This window comes from Mauremys reevesii, linkage group 4, assembly GCF_016161935.1.
Source record: "Mauremys reevesii isolate NIE-2019 linkage group 4, ASM1616193v1, whole genome shotgun sequence".
NCBI classification, from domain to species: Eukaryota; Metazoa; Chordata; order Testudines; family Geoemydidae; genus Mauremys; species Mauremys reevesii.
The window spans coordinates 39562463-39586065 of record NC_052626.1 but is presented as its reverse complement, the minus strand read 5'-3'; the positions used below and the strand labels follow the sequence as shown (position 1 = coordinate 39586065).

The 23603-nt window shown below is 43.2% G+C and overlaps 1 protein-coding gene and 1 long non-coding RNA gene across 10 annotated transcripts in view; one reads left to right on the top strand and one right to left on the bottom strand.

The window, feature by feature from the left end:
- The window catches only part of NRXN3 (neurexin 3), a 1505977-nt gene that overhangs the window by 461747 nt on the left and 1020627 nt on the right, over positions 1–23603 (top strand). For all 9 annotated transcript variants that reach the window (XM_039537764.1, XM_039537767.1, XM_039537763.1 and 6 more), the window contains one exon: positions 18621–18922. In XM_039537764.1, the coding sequence (XP_039393698.1) occupies positions 18621–18922 (302 nt within the window). The remainder of the gene's footprint in view (positions 1–18620; positions 18923–23603) is intronic.
- On the bottom strand, positions 5490–9633 carry LOC120404789. The gene is made up of 3 exons (XR_005598183.1): positions 9406–9633; positions 5653–5785; positions 5490–5537 (listed from the first exon to the last, which is right to left on the bottom strand). It is a non-coding gene; the product is annotated as an uncharacterized LOC120404789 (long non-coding RNA).

Sequence of the window (23603 nt, the reverse complement as noted above, 5' to 3'; positions counted from 1 at the left end):
GTAACGCACTTACCACGCCCGGAGTGGCCGCGTCCGGCAGGTGGACTCCCCTCTTCTGGTACTGTCTTGTCTCCGTGTCGGTTGGAGTTCTCTATGGAGGGGGCGTAGCCGTCCCGGCCGATTGCGGCGACCCGGAGCTCGAGCAAACCAATAGCTCAAGGTGGCCACTCTCCTGAGCCGTCCTCGGCCGCCGGTCAGTGCCCCCAACAGGGAGAGAAGTCCCGGCGTGGAGTCGCCAATTTGTTAGCCAAAAGGGCCCGATTCTCCCTGGAGCTTACCCAATTACGCCAAGGAAGCACGGAAACAGGTAGACGAGTACCATTAGCTTTATTGATCGATCAGCTGAGCGGGTGTTCTCGTCCCGGCTAATGCCCGAGAGAGACACACCTTACATGGCCGGATGGGCTTACCTTTATACCCCGAAACAAACAACTTAGCCTACGTTTGTCTACGTCATTTGGTTGACCTATAGACCCTGTACATGTCTCTATTAGGGGATAATTGGATATGCAGGATACATATATCATTTTGTGGGGGCTACAAGATACATCTGTTGAGGATACATTTGTCATTCTGAAGGGGACACAAGATACATCCGTTGACCCTTTGTACTAGATACTTTGGATGCATACATGTGAACACAGCTGCACACACTTGGGGAGCCAACATACACTTGGGGAGCCAAACAAAACTGATAAGCGAAATAGCTGACTTAGGTAGATACACGGCCTTCAGTCTAATGAGTTCTGTAAGCTTTCCAACACAGTTTGGACAAGCATAACATAACTTTGGTTTACTCAGGCCTAATACGGAAAGGCTTCATTAGCACTATGATTTTTCCAACAACCTCACAGAGGAAACGGTTTTTCAGTTGTACTTATGACACGAAGACCATGTAAAATCTTCTGCAGGGGGATTAGAAAAATCGTCCACACAACATCCAGGCTTTACCTATAAGAGTAAAAATTACATCTGCTATAACCTAACAACAGGCTTAGTGAACACAGCGTGAATATGCGGAGATGCCAGCCTGATCTTCTCACTCATCATACTGGTGTACCTTCACTGACCACCATAGAATTGCTCCTGATTTACACCAGTGCAAGTGAGATCAGAATCCTGCTTGTAATGCCAGAGAACCAGTGATTCTATTTGTTTTCATGTTGACATACAGAAGCAATAACTATGTATGGTTTTAATAATATTGTCTCCATCCTGCAAGGTGTCAATTGAACTAATATAAATAGCTGGACACATCCTTTACAATGATAAATCATATCAAAATATGAAAATAATTTTATTCATGCTATAAAACACCTTACTTTGGATGGGCCAGCAGGATCCCTGTCATCAATCACTCCCGATTAACTGTACTATTTAGGAGCAGTGTAAAAACAGACTAACTGAAAGCTAGTCACAGAAATTTACAGTATAAAATAAACATTGCTTTTACATTGATTTTTTAAAAAATAATAAACATGATCAGTACATCTATACCAAAAGATCCTCAAAAAAGAATAGCCAAGTTTCGTGTCTGATCATGACAAGACAAGAGCTGATTGAAAAATAGGGGAAAATATAGCACAAAGAATTTAGAAATGTTCAAAGTCATTTTTGTTTTGCAGGTTTTGAAAAGGAACAACTGTGTACTTATTCTAAACTTTGCGCGAACATTTTAGTAATTCTTGAAATTTTTGAAATTTTGCCACTGGAGAAGGGGGAGGGGAGGGCAGATAAAACAATAAACTGAAAGCTGAAATTTTTTTTCCCCAGTTTTGTCAAAAAAACTGAGTTTTGAACCCCCACTTTTCTTTGTGAACACTTCAAATTCTGAAAACAAGCCATTTTCAATGAGAAATTATTTTTTTAAAAATTATAAAAATCGACCAACTCTATCCCAGACCACCCAGATAGTCTTGACCAGCCAGATGATAAGAGCATAAGCCAGACTCATCTTGCATGTGCAATATGAAAATAAGATCATTCCACTGTCAAACTCCAAACAGACAGAGACAGAGCATGTCTAAAGTGCTTAGTCTTCCTAGTTTTTTAAGCTACGGAGTAGTCCATAGTAGATTGTGCTGAAGATAGAGCTATTAGGAATCTGTGTTCTTGTAGCTGGCCCCATTATATTTTCATGATTGGTTAATTGCCAGTCTTCTTGTATTCCTATGAGTGAGCTGGTTACATTATACTGGGCAGCCAGTGGTTGATTGCGTTGTGCTTTAATGGCCAACCAGCGGCCAGCTGAGTTGGATGGCCGTGGCTGTCCTTGTATTGTTATAATGGGAAGCACCCTGGATTTGCCTGTGGCTTGCTTCTCCTAGGTTTCTGTTGCTCCCAAATTCCATGCAGTCTGCATCATATAGAATGTGGGCTCGGATTTCCTTTTATGTTGATACTATATAAACAACAGGAAAACTTGTTGGCAAACAGTTTGCCGAATTAGAGACTCAGTTTTGATTTGTCATTTTTGTACCCCTTTGTTATTGACTGCTCGTGAAGGTGTGGGTGAGTGGATTTTGTTTGACCTTGTCTACACAAAAAGTTGCATTGATTTAACTAAAATCTGTTTTAAAAACAGTTAACTTAATACAGTGCAAAATCATTGTGTGGATACGCTTAATTAGATTTACACCTGGCTTACAGAATGAAACTGCATTGAAACAAGTAATGTTAAATGCATTTACAGTTTTAAAAACACCAATGTAATTAAACTGGTGCAAGTTTGTGTGTAGCAAGGCCTTTGTGGGGATGTTCACAGGAAGAGTATTCCAGGCCTGTCATTTAGTCAAGAAATGAAATTAATTTTGTGACAAAACCATGTTTGTTTTGAGAGGTGGAAATAGTTTATAAAGCTTACTTCTGCCATTCAGGGAACAGAAATTATGCCCTGTGACCAGAGGTGACTAGTCACAGAGAATGACCAATGAATTCTAGACAGCAGATAATTGACGGAACACTCACTCTGAACAGTTTGCGAACAATCCAGAGCTCCAAGATGCTGGTAAAAATGGCTTGTCAAATGGTTTTGAATATTGAAGAAAAAGTTGTGATCCAGTCAATGCATGATTCACAAGTGGTGAAAAAAGGGCTAAATGTATGGAATAAATTGTTAGCAATGAATAATTAGAGCAGCTCTAGGGCATTGCCCAGTGGCAGTGAATATCATTCTTGTAGCTTCTAGACATCCAGGTGAATTAAGGATGGACCTCACCTGTGTAAAATAAAATAAAATGCTATGTTTCATTAACCCCTCCAATGGCAGCACAGTTGGGTATTTTATATATGTACTGGAAGATGCACTTTGCATTATTGTTGATTTATTGAAATAGGTTTTATATCCTTATCATAATTAATGGTCTTCTATGTTACCACTGTTCTCTACTGAACTGAATATGATCTGTTGTTTCATAAGCCATGTTCTGTTCCTATTGGGAACCAGGAAGTGACCCTGCTAAAGGACCCTCCCCCCAGCCTAAGGGGAGGATCCACAGGGCCTGGAAACCAAATAATTCTGGGGGACAACTAATGAGATAACAGGGACGGGAGTGAGGTCAAAGGGTCAACCAAAGGGAACCTGACGGGGACACTGAGCAGAGAACCCCGGACAGCGCCCACTGCTCCTCGAAGAGGTCCAGGGAGCCAACGGACGCCGCCCAGAGGAACTCTGCCCGGATGTGTGAACGGACAGAGGATCAGAAATAGGCCCCACAGTCACAGGAGACCCCATCAGCCAACCTCCTCTCCCTGGTTTTATAGATGGCTGTTTTAGCCAGGGCTAAGCCATGTTCTGTTAACAGGCACTGGACAGTCTCTTCTAGTTCAAGTAGTGAGAATTTGGGCTTTATGAGTAGGAGGATCTCAGTTCTTTGCTCACTCCTACTGGGTTTGTACTATCTAGCCATAGCATGCAGTATAGGACTGTGAAGTGCTAGTTACCTATGGAGTTTGTTCCCTTACTTTTTTTTTCTTAGATCAAATTGATATTTACCAGTGTTCATCTGCCAACCTGTGTTTTCTCCACATTGTGTCTCTTCTATTCCTGGTGGGGCAAATGTTCACACTAGTAAATACGCATTGGTCCTCTTGGTATCTCAATCCTTGGCCTCTTTGCCAAGGCTGTTAAGTGGCACAGAGTCTGAATGCCCCTCTCACTCCAGAGCAGGGTCCTTCTGCATCAGGGTTAAGCCATGGGTGAAGTGGAGGGAAATCTGAGGGGGATCTGGTGTTGCACGTGCTCATGCTGTACCCATTCGTTGGATAAATACAGAACTTTGGAAACAACAATGCTATTCTTGGCACCTTTCACCAGGTCTACATTTACTTTCACAGCAATTTTCTGAAATAAAACTGAATTACTGGTATTGGGTACAGCAAAGATGCTGGGAATGTTATCAATGACTCCTCACCCCCTCCCCCTTCCAGGTGTTTTCTTTATGCCGGTTTGAATCAGTTTCATGTGGTGCATATTTGAGGGCAGGGGCTGCATGGGAGCTGCTGCCGAGGGCATGTGTGTTGGGACAGGGCATGAAAACCATGGAGTTAGTAGGGGAAGGATAGCTTTTCAATTATATATTTTATTACCACCCCTCAAGAACACGCCCCCCCCATAATTTTCAAAAACATTTGTCCTATAAGACATACCCTTCAGAGCATGCCTTGCTCTCAAGTATTATGCATTTGGCCGGTAAGCACCAAAGATGATTTGGCAATATTGATCACACCCAGGAGCAGCTCCCAGCCCTTCTGTTTTATAAGATCCAGCACCTCCTTTTTCCTCTGGAGTGCCTAGGGGGAGCAGCTGAGCAACTGGAGCTCCCACTGCAGCGCCTGAGAATTGAGTGTTCTTCCCTTTTCAAGCTCACTCCCAGAGTCCACCTGAAATTCACCTTTACAGAAAAATCCCAGGGTATCATTGAGTAGAACATCCTTACATCATCATCAGGAACATTTGTGTGACCTTGGGAAAGTCATTCAATCTGTCCCATTAGTTCCTCATTTATAAGATGGGGATGATGATACTATTTTATTTCCTCTACTCTTTTTCGGTCTTGTCTAGATTATGGATAAAATTTGCAAAAGCACCTAAATGACTTAGGTGCCTAAACCACATTGAACTTGAATGAGACTTAAGCACTTTTCACAATTTTCTGCAAGGCAGGAACTGTCTCCCACTGCATGTGTATACACAGCCTAGCACAATGGGACCCTGCTCTCAGCTGGATGCTACCATGATACAAATAATTATCATTAATAATAGTATTATACAAAACTCACCTCCCCTTACATGAGGATCATGATAATTAAAAGAACTAATCATATTTTATTCATCCATCACAAAAATTTAATGAAATTACTTATCTTGGGAGAGTGGAATTCTAAAAGGCTGGGTGTTGTACGTTACAGTTAAGGGCTAGTAGAGCTGTATTAAAGCTGACCTAGGGTAGATCCAGCATTTCCAGAGCAAATACAATATTTCCACATCTCGCAGTAGTGATTGGTTCTCATTTCCTCTTCTCTGCCTTTTGCATTTCCTGAATATAACAATAACAATACTCAGTGTTTTTCATCTGTAGATACTAAAGCACTTTATAATGGTGGGTAACATTATCCCCATATACAGATGGGCCCAAAGAGGTTAATGCTCACATTTTTCAAACCTGTCCATTAAGTCTGGGTGCCTCACGTTTTCAGTTGAGACACACTGAGCCTGATTTCCAGAGATGTTGAGTGCATTCAGCTACAATTCACTTCGAACTGACTTCAGTGAAGGTGCTCAAAACTAAAGAAAATCAAGCCCAGAGTATCTCCAGTTAGGCAGTGCGTGGACACTTCTGAAAATGTAGGGCTAACTGATCTGTTCAAGGTTTCACAGCAAGCTGACAGTAGAGGTAGGAACAAAATCCAGATATCCTGACTCCCAGTCTGGCAACTAACTCGGTGGACAACATACTCTCCACTTCATCCTGCAGAGGCTCATCTCTCCCAAGGGAATTAAACCTCTTGCTCAGTCAGCGATGGGTCAATTTGTCTTTACACTTTGGAAGTGGTTGTTTGATAGCTGTTACTACTATAAAGGATATTAACGGGGGGAAATGGCACTTAGACTTAGTCCTTAATTGATCATAGAGTTGGAAGGGACCTCAGGAGATCATCTAGTCCAACCCGCTGCTCAAAGCGGGACCAATCCCTAAATGGCCCCTTAAGGATTGAATTCACAACCCTGGGTTTAGCAGGCCAATGCTCAAACCACTGAGCTATCCCTCCCCCACAAAAATGCTTGTTTCCAATAACTGCTAGGACCTGATTCCACAACAGTGGCGATGACTTAGGAAAACATGTGGGATGCTATCTCAGCCTCTGCAGCTCTATATTCTCTTTCATTTTCTTGCAAGGCTCTTTGTTCCTTCGAGCTGCCTTCTGCAGCACAGAGGCTGGGTGGTTGTGTGTAAGGTTTGCATGCATGGAGTTAATGTTCTTTTCCACATCATGGGGCTCTTCCCCTTTCTCCACGACCCTTATTTTACATATAGCTTCACTACGATCAAGCCACAAGGGTGTAACAGAGAAAAAAGATCTGGGTAAAATTGAACCCCTGTGGCCACTGTGTGTCATTCCCCTGTGTACTGTGCCCTCTCTCCCTCCATTCCGCTGTGCTCTTCTGTGATAGCCTGGAGCCCTCCTTCCTCCCTTTTGGGCATTGCATTAATTGTTTGTGGTGTCTGGGTTTTTTGGTGGCATGCGGTGGGAAAGGTCAGCTGTCAGAAGCAGGCCTGTCAGTGGCTGATAAGACGCTTGGGAGATTGGATTTGAATCATTAAGCTCCCTCCCTATAGACGTGGAGTCTGCTCTGCTGCAGGAAAAAAATGACAAGCAGGGGGAGAAACAGCCCAGGATATGAAGGGAGCATGTGCAAGAACATGCTGACATCCATGCTTCTGAAGACATACACCATAGCAACACAGACACATGCTGTACCACACACACACCCCACAGAAACAGGCATGTACCCCCCTGCACTCCACCTCATAGAAAAACATGCTCTCGCTGCAAGCATATGCACCCCTTCACGTGCTCTCACTGCATACACATATGCACCCCTTCACTTGCACACGCTGCATACACATGTACTCCCTCTATGCACACGTACGTATGTAATGCATGCTTGTACACAACTCTCCATATATGTGTACCCCCTATACACGAATGGTTACCCCTAATACAGACATATACTATGTACACACACTGCATGTGCATGTGTTTCTCAAAATACAACTCCCTATAAACCCATGTCTTTCTCACACCCACAGACTCTCACATGTTCCCTTTGCATGCTCTTCACTATTTACACATGCTGCTCCACATACCTCCATGTACTCACTCATATTACACAAATTGGCAAACCTCTGTACACGTGCCCCCCCCCACATGCAGACCTATATATCTGCCTCCCTACAGACACACACTGTACAACTATATTCCCTATACACACTTCTTACAAACCGGAACCACTCCTTTACACTTACATATTTACACTGCTACACAGTGGCAAACACACAAATGCCCCCTACGTGCTGGCATAGAGATACACGCATCAACCCACCCTCTTTACCCTCCATTAGTACTCGCTGCACATTGATACACACGTGGTCACAAACAGGGAAATATACCCTACATACACCTGCCTCCTTGCACACATTCTACCCATAACAAAATGACCTACAAGTGGCTTTTGATCATTAAGACTTGTAAAGCATTTGAAGATGAAAAGGCCGATGTAAGTGATGTGTTATTGCACAATGGCATAGCCAGGTACACACACACATGCTTGACGTGCACTCTGACACACACAACAGCACCTGCTGTCCCCTATGTAACTGGTTAGCATTTTAAGAAACATTAGAACCCTAAAATGCAACAATATACTTTGTAAAAGGATCATTTTGTGGATAATTGTTGAGTCATTATTGTGATTAGTCTCAATGTAATTTATTTTCTACTTAAACTTCATACTGCCAGGACACCCAACAAGCTCTCTGCTCAACAGCAAGAGTGACCCCTTCTGGTAGACAGTTTGCCAGGAGCTGGGAATGGGCGACAGGGGGATGGATCACTTGATGATTACCTGTTCTGTTAATTCCCTCTGGGGTACCCGGCATTGGCCACTATCGGAAGAAAGGATACTGGGCTAGATGGACCTTTGGTCTGACCGAGTATGGCTGCTCTGATGTTCTTATGTTAGACTGATGCCATCACAAGTGCATGAGTGTCTAGTTCAATGCTATCTGTCTGCATCTGTCCTTCCACTCCTTTTCTTGTGCTTTTCAAGCACAGGGGAGCCCAATAGGAACATGCTTTCCTCCTTAGCCCTTCTTTGATCCGCCTCAGTTAGGAATATCCTTTTCCTCATCTCTGTGATTCTCAAAGAAAATCTTCACCTCCATCTGCCTGTGCTCTCAGTGCAGGCTCCCCACAGGCAGTTCTCCAGGGCTTTGTCTACTTTAGTTGTAAGTGTCCAAAACAATGGTGGTCCCACTGCTTCCACTGGGAAGACACTGCTTCACCCTTACAGAGCTCCCAGATATTCAGCCTACATTTTCCTTTTCTTAATTTCAGCCCGGTTTTTTTTTACCAGGGTTAGCATACACCATTTTATTAGATGAATACTAGAGATCTTACATCTAAATCAAAAACCCAGGTCCAAACAATTTGTGTTGGGGGATATTTGGAATCTGACTCCTGCTCCAGATTCCCTTATCTTTATAATAGGCTGAACTAGGAGAATGGTGGTGGTGTGGGGCTTGGGATCCAGATAGCGATCCTAACTATGAACTAAGAAGAGCAAACTCCTCTGAGGGTGTTTAATACCCCTCTCAGTCTCTCTTCTCCCCACACCCCGTTCTCCTGTAACCCCTAGACTCCTGCTCCCCCAGTGCCCTCACTCTTCCCATTGATCCTTTATCGTGTTTTTGCTGCTCCTTCTAGTCCCCATGGCCTCTTTAGCCCCTTGAACCACAGTGTGGCAGTCATTTTGTCTGTGGGAATGGCTTCAACCTTACTGAAGACAGTGGGAGGTGGCAACCATCTTTATTAATGACTGCCTCACTTCCATGTGCAGACAGACTGTACGGAAATGGTGGCCATCTTGATGAAATCAGCCCCATTGACTGTAATAAGAGATGGTGGCCATTTTGAACAAGGGGAACTTATGTGAGTTGGCAGCTTTCATCATGTTTTCACAAGGCAGGTAAAAACCCATCCCAAAATTGCCAGAGTCACAATAAAATCATGATTGCTAATGTACATCTCTTTGGTGAAACTGAGTAACTTCATGGCTATAAAAGGCATAATTTGAATTTGCGCAATCAAGCAATGGGTTGTAATGATTTATGTAGGCAGTACCTCCATCAATAGGTGGAGCTTTAACTTTATCTTAGTGCTGAGTTGTCTGCTTTGAGATGTTGTTTTATCTGATTTTGATTGTAGGGGGGTTGTAGGAAGTTTTATCCATGCCTGTGGTGTTGGAGTTGTTACTAGCAGTGTCCCAATACATCCTTTGTTTTCTACAAGGGAGTGTTGCAGTATTGAAGATAAGCAGCTGGGAAATGAAGAGTGCAGTCACACACTTACACACATAGTCATATCACACTCTGTCTCACACATACACACACACACATTTTCAGCAAGCATAGGAGCATCTTACAATTGTGCACTGTATGCTATGCACCAGGTGGGCTGATGGGTTGCATAGCAACCATTAGGTAGAGAGATACCTGCACAATGGGGAGGCTGCTGGGAGAACTGATTCTGGAATCCCATGTTCACAATTCTGCCATATCTTATTCCCCCTGGTCCTGCTTCACAATGGGAATAAAAATCTACCTACCCTGGATGCTTTGTGCCATTTTGCTTTGCATTTTGCTGAATGCTCCCATCTCTTGAGGGGTTTCTCTCTGGAGTTAAATCTGATCATTTAAATCATCACATTTTAGAATGATGCAGATGAGGAGAGTAAAAGATAAGCTGTGAGAAATGCAAAGCCAAAGAAATCGAAAAAACAATTATCCGGGATTGTGATGGGAATTGACCCTTGTGCTATGGCTGTCAGGGGGAAGGGTCTTTTAAGGTTTTTATACCACTCCCATCACCATGGTATCTAAACATCAACTCCTAGGAAGATCAGCAGCAAGTGCCCACCCTTCCCGTGAATACTGCTGGGTATCCCACCCTTCCAAGTGTAAGGGGCATCATGGTAGAAGGCACAGAGACTTTTATGCCAAGGGGCAACCAATGAGATATCCAGGCTGGTGACATTGACAGGGCAAAGGGAACATGGGAAGAACAGATAAGAGGCTGGAGAGGCAGAACTGATGGTGGGGACTAGGGCAGAGCAAATATGGGGGTAGAATTGATGTAGGGAGTGGGACAACAGGATTGTTTTGTGGGGTGGGGCAGAACTGATTGCTAGGTGAGGGGATGGCCAGATGTGATGAAACACCCCCCACAATTTTTTCAGACTTTTGTAGCTTTGCCTCTCTCCAGCCAACAGCCAAAAGCATCTCTCCCCATCTAAAAGGCTTGGAGTTTAATGTTTCTTCACAAATGGGAAACAATGCAAAATCTCACACAGATAACAGCACAATCCTCCATGCTTTTCAAACAATGGAAAATCCACCAGAACAGAGAGACCCAGCACACACTCTACTCTGGACAGCTTCCTGGAGCTGTGTCAAATTCCAACCAGCTAATGCTAGGGACTAGTAAAGCTATTAGCCTGCCTCTGTAAAGATTGCTTGGAAATTCCTTGTTTTCCACTGAAGATGCATTAATGGCTAATGCCTAGTGGGAATTATTAATAATTACTTAGCACTTTTTATCCAGCAATCTCAAAGGACTTTACCTTCATTGTTGTTATCTTCATAAAACAGATAGGGACGAGTGGGCTTTTAACAGGCAGCGACATCTAGCTTTGCAGGGTAGTGTGTACAGTAGATGACAAAGAAGGGCAAGGAATGACTAACATTCTTTGGGTGGAACATAATGGCTCCTCCGCTTTTCTTGGTTAGCAAACAGGCTTTTCTTGGTGAGATCAGAGCTGCAGCTCACATGCAAAACCAAGTTTAGCACAGAATAGGCTCTGACTGGTGGATGAGTCTCACCATTAATGTTGGGTCCTAGACTGACAGGTGTTCAGAGCTGAGTAAGACATTACAAAAGCATTTCACTGAGTCCCACTGGGGCCAGGTTAAATTGTAAAAATAATTGTCATAAATAACAGGTTGTAAATTAGCATCAATTTTGGAGTCTGTTGGTACATTTTTGTCTGAATTCTTTATGGAAAGCCCATGGGGCAAGGTCTATGCCCTCCTTTGTGTTGTACAGCGTAGAGGACACTGCTACAAGTAATGACTTACCATTCCCAGTTCCTACTAATGTCATGTGACTATGTGCCCATGCAGTAGGGTAATATTGTGATGCTTGGAATGAATTTAGGGCCCTTCCCTCTGTAAATCATGACACTATGGTTAGAATGTGCTTCCCCTTCAAAATGGTGCAGAGAATAAATTGCCTTTTGAGCTCTCCTTGTGAGACACAGGGCAGACTGGTGTAATCTTGACCATCCTGTAAATTTTAGGGTGGGATCACTAATGGGATCTTAGTTTGGGATGATTCATACCCAAATTCTACACTCAATTTGGAATCAGGATCCAAGATCCACACACAAACTAAAAACAAATAAAAAACAAAAATAAACTCAAATGCCCATGCCTGTTTGAACTAGTTTCAGAGCAGAAAATACCAGATGAATGACTCTGTGCATAGAGTATGGATTGAAAGCTTCATATATCAAAACCATCTGTACAAATAGGGAGTGTAAGTGAAACATCTTCCTGGATTTTCTCTGCCCCATTTTGATGGATCTGCAGTTGATACCTTAAATTACTGTTCAGATTTTTAATATACCCTTTTCCTTATCCCTTGCACTGATGGCCAGCAGCATTCTGTCTAAGTGACCAGGAGACTGGAAGTGAGACCTATTAATATGCCTTATGTTGAGCTAACAATCCCCCCCCCCTTCCCAGAAAAAGGCCATTAAATGTGTATTCAATGCTTCACAAATCTGTGGCTGTGGGGAAATGACTTAGTCATAATGATTGCATTTGACTCCTGACCTCAGATGCTAGCTATTTGATCAGAATTACCTGCAGGTATATAGAGCGTGTGTCTGACTTGATTGTAACACATTTCCTTCCTTCAGATCAGAAGTGACTAGGCAGAGAAATTACCATAGTAGAGAATGTTAAGCTCTTGGCTCTGACTACTTCAGCAGTGCAATCAATGTCAGTCCTCTACAGCTGGGATGGCTGTCTATTAACATAAACATGGATATTCCTTGGTTCTGTGTAAATGTAGGTGTGTGACCTACTCTCAAACATGCTTATGTACACACACAAATGCTCTCACACGCACAAATAGACATTAGTTGCTACCTTCCTTGGCACTCCCAGAGAGAGCTCAGATTTTTATGGGTCCGTCCTGTGAGCCCCTCTTGCAAGGCTATTAAAGGGTCTAGGTTGTATTTCAGACCTCACACTGCAGTGCTATCGCTTGATGACGTTGTGGGTCCATTGATAACATGATGCTGCTGCTTCATGACCTGAGGACACAAACATCAGCACATGATTATTTCTCAAGGGTAGTTGTCACAGGAAATACTTTTTTCTCCTTCGAGTGTTGGTCCATATCTGTGTTCCACTCTGGGGTATACATGCAGTCCATGTGTCTGAGACTGGAGAATTCTTGTGAGTAGCGTCCGTCGGACTGCACCTGTGCCCCTACTCTCCTCATGCTCGGCACTGAGGGTATAAGGGGTAGGAGGTGGAGCGCTGACCAGCCGTCTCTCCAGTTCCTTCTTACCGCCACATGACCTGAGATGGAATCCTCTAGTGTATGGAGCTTTTCCTTTCTCTTTTTCCTGTAAATATTCAAAGTTGTATATTATTCTTAGTTTTTTATTGTTAGTGTTTTGATAGCTACAGATAGTTAGTGAGAGAATCCCCACCCCGGTGAACCCTCCTGGCCTCCTGGTGTGGGACTTAGATTATATTCAGAATACCAGGCTTCAAAAACTGTGTCTTCTGTCCCTGTTCCATTTGGGTCAGCGACAACAAGCAGCACTGCCTGAGAGAAACTCATATCTCCACTCTGGGTAGTATCTGCCATTCTTTTTCCTGCAGAACATGGCAGGCCCCAGTCACAACCAGCTGGGGAGAGCTCCCTGTACATTGATCAGAGTCAGCAAGGAGTTCATCTCCTAGTACTATGCCTGACTCTGGAGTGGAGAGGGGCAGAGAGAAGGACTCTTTGGTTGAGCATCCTCATGAGAGTAAAAGGCACGCTCACAAACACAAAAACAGATCCTCTCCTAGACTTTCTAAGAGGTGGGAGACTTCATGCCCAAGCCATAAAGGTTTAGGCCATCCAAAGCCACATGAGCAAGTTCAAAGACTCATAGAGCAAAACTCCTTTGGTAACAGCCTCTGTATCAATTTCAACACTGATTGCGGTGCCACCTAAATGAAGCATCAGGACCTGAAGGACAGGGAATATTCAGTACCATAGAAAATCACATTCACTGTCAGTACCATCCTGGCCCTGTAAAGAACCACTGTCTACACCTACTCCAATGGTACAGGTGAAAAGATACAACCTTCAAAGGTGCTGGTGAATTATACCAGTTCGGACGATATCTTCGTCCTTCCGGACCCACAATTTTCCTTGTTATCGGGACTGATCCTCACCAGGGAAAGAGATAAATGCCTGTGGAAATATAGGACTCTGGAAAAAAGTCCATCCTTTGTCCTGACTATTAGCTACATTTCCTCTCAAAGGAACCGTCAGCACTGCTGGTGGACCTGGATCCAACCTTTTCATCTTTGGAAGAGTCAGATATTCCTGTGGAACCAGATTCACTTCCACCCCGGGAATTCAGCCCAGACAGGGGATCGAGAATCTCCTGGAATCAGCCTTGGGCACACAGAGGCGATAACAACAGACAAGTGAGTGTTGGATGTCATCCATTCCAGCTATGCCGTCAAGTTTCTCTGTCCACCTTCTTCAAAAACCCCTTCCCCTTTTCAGGAACATCTCTTATGAGAGAATCCACCTTCAGGAGGTATAGTCTCTTCTCCAATGGGGAGCAATACAGCAGGTACCCCTCCAACATTGTGGAAAAGGCTCCTGTTCAAAATATTTCCTTGCCCTGAGAAGAAAGGAGACTGGAGACACCTTCTCAACCCATGTCAGTATTTTTATTCACATGTTGCAATTTTGTATGGTTACATAGGCATCAATAATACCATTCCTAGACAAAGGCACATGGTTCACAGCTCTCAATATGAAAGACTTCCACTTTCATGTGGATATTCACCCCCTCACAAATGATTCCTCAGATTTGTGGTGGACTCCCAACACTATTAATACAGGGTGCTCCCATTTTGGGTTAGTTATAGCTCCCAGAGTCTTCAGAGAAATGTTCCTAGCTCAGACAAACCAGCTCCACCATCTTTCTGTACTTGGACTACTGGCTTCTGACTGGCAGGTTTTGCATCGAAGCCTTAACGTCAACTTCATCGTTGCTTCACCTTTTAGCATCCCTGGAATCTGCATAAATGTGGAGAAGCCTACCCTGACTGCAACACAGTCCATAAATTTATAGGAGTGTCCACACCATGGACACTCTGATAGATGAAATTACACAAAATTCTCATTAGTGAGTTTGGCTATTCCTTACTCTTCTGGGGTATGTGACACCATGTACTTATGTGGTGCCATTCACAAAACTCCATCTCCTTTACCTGCAAGCTTGGTTCCGAACAGTATATGCACTGAGCAAGCACAGCATGAATACCATAGTGACAATTCCCTCTGAGGTGAAGACCTCTCTGGCATGGTGGAGAGACCCTTGTTGTGTGTGCATGGGAGTTCTCTTTCACACCTGACGAGACAATAATTACAGACATCTATCTCCCTGATAGGTTGAAGAGCCCACATGGATGATTACATAGCGCAAAACACTTGGACTCCTCGTGAAGAGAGAATACACATCAATCTTCTGGAACTGAGAGCAGTAGGAGAAGCTTGCAAAGCATTCCTACCATTCATACAATCCCAGCATGTCCTGATAATGTCAAACAACATAAATGCCATTTTTATAGAATAAAGCAGGAAGGGGCACTCTCTGTTCCCTCCCATCCTGGTAATTACTGCCCGTTCTACGGAAGAGTCAACTAGACAGAGCACAAGTCATCCTCATTGTCCCCAGATGGCCCAACAGTTCTGGTTTCCAAGCCTCCTACAAGTGTTATCCCATCCATCTATTAGCATTTGGACCTTTCTGGATCTCTTGATCCAGAAAAACAGCAGGGTCAAGCATCCCAACCTCAATGCTCTTCATCTCATGGCTTGGTATTTGGATGGGTGTCAAGCCTAGAATGTTCCTGCTCTGAGGCTGTGCAAATCAGTCTTAAAAATAACAGAAAAGTCTCCACCAGAAAATGTCACCTAGCCAAGTGGAAACATTTCTCTGTCTGGGCCCAGCAAAAACATCTCTCTCTAGAGACAGTGGAAATATGTTGGACTGTCTTCTCACCCTTAAGATAAGGCAAGCTTTGAACTGCTAGCTATGGGTTCTGTGTCTCACCTGTCAATGAAAATCACCTTCCTCACTGCTGTCACCTCGGCCTGAAGGGTATGTGAACTTAGGGCCTTAGTAAATGATCCAATTTACACAATATCCTATAAGGATAAAGTCTCACTATGATTACACTCAAAATTCATTCCTAAGATAGTTTTGGAATTTCACATGAACCAGTCCATTCACTTTCCTGTGTTTTTCCTGAAGTCTTGGGCCTCAGGTGAGGAGCGAAGACTTCATTCCCTCAGTGTGTGACAAGCATTGGCATTCTCCCATCAGAGAATGAAACAGATCAGGAAGTCACCTAGACTGTGTGTTGTCGTAGCAGAATGAGTATGAAGACAAGCTGTATCTCTAAGGGCACATCTACACTGCAGTAAAAGACCCATGGCACCAACTCTCAGAGCCTGGGTCAGATGACTTGGGTTTGTGGGGATCAGGCTGCTGGCCTTAACATTGCAGTGTAGATGTTGAGGTTTGGGCTGGAGCCCAGGCTCTGAAACCCTGCGTCTCAGTGCCCAGGCTCCAGCCTGAGCCCAAACGACTATACTACAATTATTAGCCCCACAGCCCAAGCCCTGTGAGCCTGAGTCAGCTGACCTGGGCCAGCTGTGGCTGTGCTGTGGGTCTTATATTGTAGTGAAATCATACCCTAAGCGGATCTCTAGCTGTATTCTACTCTATTATCAGTTCACACAGCTTTCTTCCCCACATGGGGTAAAGGCTCACTCCACAAGGGCACAAGCATCCTGAGAAACATCGCTTCCAGAGGTACCACTGCTTGACATTTGCAGGGCAGCTACGTGGAGCTCCATCCACACATTGGTGAGGCTTTACATCTCCGCCACTGATGCATCCCTTGGGACAGCAGTTCTGCAAGCAGCTATACCACCTTGCACTATCCGCCTCTCTAAATACTGCTCATCAAACACCCACAGTGGAATACAAATAGCGACCAGCACTTGAAGAAAGGGAAATTAGTTACCTTATTGTAACTGGAATTCTTCAAGATGTGTGGTTCCCATCTGTATTTCACTACTTGCCCTCCTTCCCCTCTGCTTTGGACCATGACAGGATTTGTGGTAGAGAAGGAAGGGGAGAGACAGTCAGTCCGCCCCATCCTTATACTTTTGGTGTGAAGCATGAGGAGAGCAGGGGTGCAGCCCCAGACCCACAGACACTGCTCGTAGGAATTCTCCAGTCTTGGGTGCGTGGAGTGCATGCACACCCCACAGTGGAATGTAGATACGAACCACACATCTAGAAGAACTCTAATTACAATACATTAAGTAACTTCCCTTTCCTTCGGTCTCTTATTAAGAGGTTCTGGTGAATCTTTGCTTGGACTAAGTGAGACAAAATGAAGCAGAGAAGTGCTACTAATGTGTCAGTGTGGCAATAGGATGGGCTCCTGCCTAATGCAAGAGAAATGGGAGTGACTACAATTTGATTGTACCAACCAGTAATTTCACATTCAGCCTTCCATTTGTGGGTGGGATTCAACAAGATGCCCCTGTACTGATAACGTGAGGAGCCATGGAATGTGGATCAGTCCCCTGAATACCCTGTTTACAATGTGCTACTCACTCTCAGCCATTTTGCAAGCTTCACAACATTTTGTATTGCCCCCCTACGCTTGAGTCAAGTTGTGTGGCTGACTCTCCAGGCACATCTGAGCATAGTTCTGTGCTGCGCAGGAACATCACTGGATTTGGCTGCGTTACTGATGGATGAAAACCAGCAAGAAATCTTTCAAGAAAATTGATACTTAGTTATCAGTCAGTGAAAAAACCCTAATGGCTAAAGAACAGTTTGTCAAAACCAGTTAATTATCCATGTGAAACCACCTAATACAAGCTCACTTCAGCTTTTATATTTTTTTAAAGCACAAATCTTCCTCCATATTCAATTCTGCAAGATGATTAAAAGAAGAAGAAAAAGACATTTCTGAGGGACTGCAGGAGACAGGGAATTGGTGGTGTGAAAAAGGCATCCAAGTTGCATGTTGGATTTATATGTTGGCGTGTCCTCTAGGGTTGCTATCCATCCAGGTTTTAGTTGGACAGTCCAGGTTTTGGCTTCTGTGTCCAGGTGCCATTTACAGTTGCCGAGTGCCTGGTTTTCAACTGGAAAGTCCGGTTGAAAAGGGGACCTGGCAGTGTCCGGTCAGATGTACTGACTGGACACCAAAAGTCCAGTTACTGTGGGGTGAGGGGACACTCCAGATCACTAACCTGCTCCAGTTGGGGCTGCCTCTTACATGCAGGCAGGCTCCTTGTCTGTATGCAGCAGCTCCCGTCCAAGTCCTGGAGCAGAGGGAGCCCAGCTGGGGTGGGAGAAGGTGGAAACGATCCAGTGAGTGATGGGAGGAGGAGGGGAGAAGAGTGAGTGATGTGGATGGGGCCTTTGGGAAAGAGGTGGAGCAGGGGCAGGACCTTGGGGATCTGGTTACCAGCAATTAGAAATGTGGGAACCCTAGTTTCCTCTCTACAGTTCAAATGTTGCCTCCAGTCAACAGAGGAAATGAGTTTGCTGGTCATGCCCTAGTGTACTGTACACACAGGAGATTTTGTGTCATTCCCTCATGCTTCTGATAAAAATGTAAATTCATTTGTAGCACAATTGTAAGTCTTAACACTTACCTTCTTCTGGCCATTATTGTGCTACCTTCGAATGTCTTCCATGGAATCAGTGCTGTCTGCAATGGAAGTGGAGCTAATATATTGATTTTAACAGGGATTGAGGATCCTACTATTGAGTCTGTTGGTAGCCACGCTACAACAGAGACAACACAGTCCACAGGAACAACAGAAGAACATTAAGAAAACCATGAGATTTTTGAGTAGTTTAATAATGATTTTAATTCTGTTCTTAGCAAGGAAAATACTAACCAGCTCTCTTTCTGTTTCTTCTTTTTCAGCGAGAGATGAAAATGTGGCCACCTTCCGTGGCTCAGAGTACCTTTGCTATGACCTGTCCCAGAACCCCATTCAGAGCAGCAGCGATGAGATCACCCTCTCCTTCAAGACGTGGCAGCGTAATGGGCTCATCCTCCACACGGGCAAGTCAGCCGATTACGTCAACCTGGCTCTGAAAGACGGTGCGGTCTCCTTGGTCATTAACCTGGGGTCCGGGGCCTTCGAGGCCATTGTGGAGCCTGTCAATGGCAAATTCAATGACAACGCTTGGCATGATGTTAAAGTGACACGCAACCTGCGGCAGGTAATGGTGAAGGAGTGAGAATGCGAAGAAGGCTTCTCTCTAGTGTTATCTGGGCAGACATGGGGGCAGGTGATAGAGAAATAGGGATGCTTGGTGAAGTACATCAAAGTGTTTTTACCCTCCCAGATGTCTCTCAGTTATCCAATGGACAATGAAATACCAGTAGTCAATGGAATGTAGCCCTGTTGTGATATCTCCATTTCCACTTACTAATTTTTGTCTACTTTTTCCCCAGTTTGATTTAATAATAAAACTTGTGATTTGACTTTACTTTCATCTCCCTTTTCCTTTTCTCTTTCTTTCTTTTATTATGTCCTTAATTACATTTCAATCTTATCAGTAATATTCTTGTTGCATTTAAATACTGTGGGAACAGAGTGTTTTTTTCCGCAGCTGAGTCTTTAGTCCCCCACCCTTCGTCTTCTTTATGTTTTGTTAATTGATTTAACCATTGCCATAATGTCATAATTCTAATTCTTAAAGTCCTTGTTTCTTCCTTTACTTTTTTCTTTTCTTTTTGTGTGTGCGTCTGCGTGTGTGTGTGTGTGTGTGTGTGTGTGTGTGTGTGGTTATTTTAACTTTGTAGCTTGGGAGTTAATTGGCTGGAGTCTTTCCGAATCTCCTTGTTTCTCTGTTCTTTTTTATTTTTTTCTGTTCTGTGATCTATTTTATTGCTTGTGTCTCTGCTGATGAGACTCTTCTGTTGGCTGTGAGGACTGGAAAAAATGGAAGGACCAAAAAAGAAAACAAAGAAAAAAACCACAAACAAGCCGCTTTGGAATGGCTTTATCTGATTCTTGTCACTGTAACTTTACAACTCTACCTGTCACTTTTCTAAGCGGACAGCTCTATCAGGTGATGTCTTCGCTAGTCAGCTAGCCTTAAAATATTGAAAGCTCACTTATGAAATATAAATATGTGTATAAATAGATAAGATAAAAATTAAATAACATTGCTCTGAAAGCTGGTGAATAGATCAAGTCACTTAGGTCTATCCACTGCATGACAAATGATGTTTACATTATGGATATAAACTGTTTAGTGTCTTATTGATTGGTAAACACTGTGTAAACAGCTTGCAAACTGAGATTTTAAATTAGTTTACGTAAACAATGTGATCTGTCCATTTGTTTGTTAATGTGAATGTTTTCACAAATCCTCATGGTATTATTCCAGTTTACATAACTTTACTGGCTGAGAAAGCAGCCTTTCTGGAACATTTACACTAGCTAGGATAACAGTGTATATGGGATAACAATCCTCTTGCTTCAGGTCATAAACCAGCAAGAGCCTGACATCAGGAAGAATCTTCACCCATTGGTGTGTTAGTGCATACTTGCCCCTTATGGGGATTTTACACCTTCTGAAATATCCACTGTTGGAAACAGACTAGAGAGAATTGTCTAATACATTACGGCAATTGCCATGTTTTTACAGTATCCAAGATGCTGTGAGTTTACATATTCGACATGTCTGTGTGTAAACTGGAGGATTATATTCAATCAGGCCAAATTCTGTTCTAAATTACATGCGACAGCAGGGTTATCATTGAAGTCAAAATTTGTCTAGTTCTGCTACTTCACATGCAGATATAAATTTAATTTCTTATGCAGTGGATGGGCCTTAACGATCCTGTTTCATTAAAATATTCCCATCGGTCCAGTAGAGGGAGATACAGCAACTGTCTGAGGGCTGTCAGTCTGGAACGGTCTGAATATATCACTTTATTTATTGGTTCCATTTTATTTATTTTTAGATGTTTTCAGAATGGATGCTCTCTGAATATCTTTTTCTGGTTTATAGGCCATTTTAGCTAATGGCACTTTTTATTTTTCTGGGAAATCAGTTTTCAACGTCAAAGAGCACGCAGAGCAAAATGCATCCATGCTGCTTGCCAGAGCTGGTTTAGATCTTGAGGAAGTGGTGATAGGGAGAGTTGGCAGTTGGAATTATAAATGGGACTCTCTCTTTTTAAAAAATCCCTTTCTAGCTGATATCTTTTATTTTCTGAGTACTCAGATGAATACAAATAACACTAGGTCTTTTTGGCGTGGGTTAGAGCAGTAGCATGTTCTCGTCACTAAAAGAAAATAAGTGAGGCAGCACCTGGCATTTTACATTATACGCTATACATCCTGTTTTGTCTGTTCACAACATTATTGTTTGGTCCTGAATTCTGAGAGGATACTGCTTGATTACCTAGTAGCTGGGATGTTATAGCTGGGCTGTTTCATTCTTTTTCAAACAATCAAGGAGACCAAACTCTTAAAAAACCAAACACACCAACCAACCAAAGCAGAGGTGATTAGAGGCCCAGTCATGCAAGGTGCTGAGTGCTCTTAATTTCTATTGACTTCACTGGGAATTGAGGACTCCTAGAATCTGTCTGGACTGCAGAATAAACACAATTCAACAATGGAATGATTTATAATTAATTAATATCTACCATGAGGGATAGAGAGGTATTATCACATTCAAGGTGCAGGGGCCAGAATTAGTTATGGCTGCTATACACCTTCATCATACCATGGTCTTGTGCCATAATAAAACAGAGAAGGAGTGCCTTGTGGTAAAAGCATTGGGGTAGGACTTAGGGGATCTGAGTTCTAGTCCTGCTTTTACCACTGGTTTCCTGGGCATGTCACTTACTTTCTCTTTCCGTCAATGTCCCCATCTGTAAAATATAGCAATAATAATGCTTACCCATCACATAGGTGGGTTGTGAGTCTTAATTCATTGATGTGTATGAAGAGATTTAAGATCTTCTGATGGAAGGCGATATAAAGGACGTAGTGTATATTTTTACATGCAATATATCATCTGCTCCCCATCACCTCCAGAGAATATATGTGCACAGAAGACTAGTATAATATAGTTTTTTAGTATAGAGAAGGCAGGTGGAAGAGCCTTTGCTGGTTCTGAACCATGCCCATATTTACAGCCCTACTAGTGAAAAGGGACACAAAAGAGTTACTCTGGGCACTTAGATTTTATAAGAAACTCCATTGCCTCCTCATTTTTGACTGAAAATATTTACATTTGGGGGAAATACATTTGCCAAAAAGCAAATAAAGTTATTTTTTTAAAATGAGATTTAGGAAAATCCAATAATATAATCCACATCTTAAATTATGCCATTTTTAACATAATTTTTTGACCATGTTCCTGGGAATTAGATCAGAATTTCCCATATTCTGTATGTGGAAGGCTTTGCCCAATACTTTGGATTGGTTGACACATGTTTTGAAGCTAAGCGATGACAGTATCAAGTCCTTTGTTTTCTTAGATCAAGCGATTAACGCAGTAGTTAATCTCTTCAGAGAGAGAGACAGACTGTGAACTCAGAATTTCCCTTGAGCTAATGTTAATGTAAATCTTTTTATTTATCTGCTTTCTATTATAGTTAACACAGATCTCCGGTTTTGTCTTTTGGGAAATGTGTAGCAGGGACAGGATTGTAGCTATCTTTCACCAGCACTTTCAGAACATGGGGGGAAGTGTGGTCTAGTGGGCAGAACAGGAGACTGGGAGTGAGAATTTCTGGGTTTTATCTGCAGCTCTGCCACTGAGTCACTGTGTGACCTTGGACAAGTCTCATTCCCTGTCTCTGCCTCAGTTTCTCATCTGTAAAATGGAGATAATAATACTGCTCTGTCACACAGGTTGATATGAGGCTTCTTTGATGAAGGTTTCAAAGTAGTTTGAGATCTTTGGAGAGAAGGCACTAAGTGCAAAGTATTATCATCATTCATTCTCTAAGGACAAATAAAATGGAATTGGGACATAATGACATTGTGTTGCAATTCCACACAATTTCCTCCAAGCAAATCAGCCTCCTAAATCAATCCAATCAATCTAAAAAATGTCCTGGAAGTCAGTAGCAGGAGGCAGGACAGTTCCCATTGTGTGCCTTGTGGATCTGTTTTGCCTGTTTGAATCAGAAGGGAGCACTAGATCCTGGGCCATGAAGTCTCCACTGGCTGCACCTCTGCATTAACAGTTAAGGTGGCCACACTGCAGAGGTTCCACCACAGTGGCCTTGGGTTCCTTAGTTGTAAACACATGTACAGATAACCTACTTGGCTTCTACACGACTCTAGAGGAAATTTAAAAACAACCCCAAGGTTCCGTTAGAGCAACTGGGTTTGACTGATAACTGTGTGATCTGGTTTCCCTTAGCTTTATTCCATTACCAGCACTTAGTTGGGTAGTGGAGGCCCAGCCTGCAGCCTGAGACTTTCATAGGATGGGGCCATCTAGTAACGGAGACATAGTCTTAGAGACAACAAGAGACATGCTAAATACTGTCAACCTTTTTCCCCTGCCACCTCAAATGTCTGACACAGGCAATTTCTTCATCGGTAAATTTCTCCTGCACCCCGGGTGACACAGGTGAGCTACAGGTGGACATTGGCAATCCAATCACATGTGTTCTGTATGTCTTTCCTGAGAGTCATGAATTCACCTGTTATAAAGAAATATTCAAATAAAGGGACTGGAAGGAGAGCCCCAGGGCTTTGGGCTCATCCTCAGCCAACAGCTTCCAGGCAAGGGAGATTGTTCCTTGTTTAGGATAGTTCGGCAATACTTGAGAATAGCAGAGCTTAGAGGAGAGGCAGGGAAAGAGGGATTGGGGTGGCTGGGAGGAAATACTTTGCTGGGGTCTCTCTTGAAGGGAGTG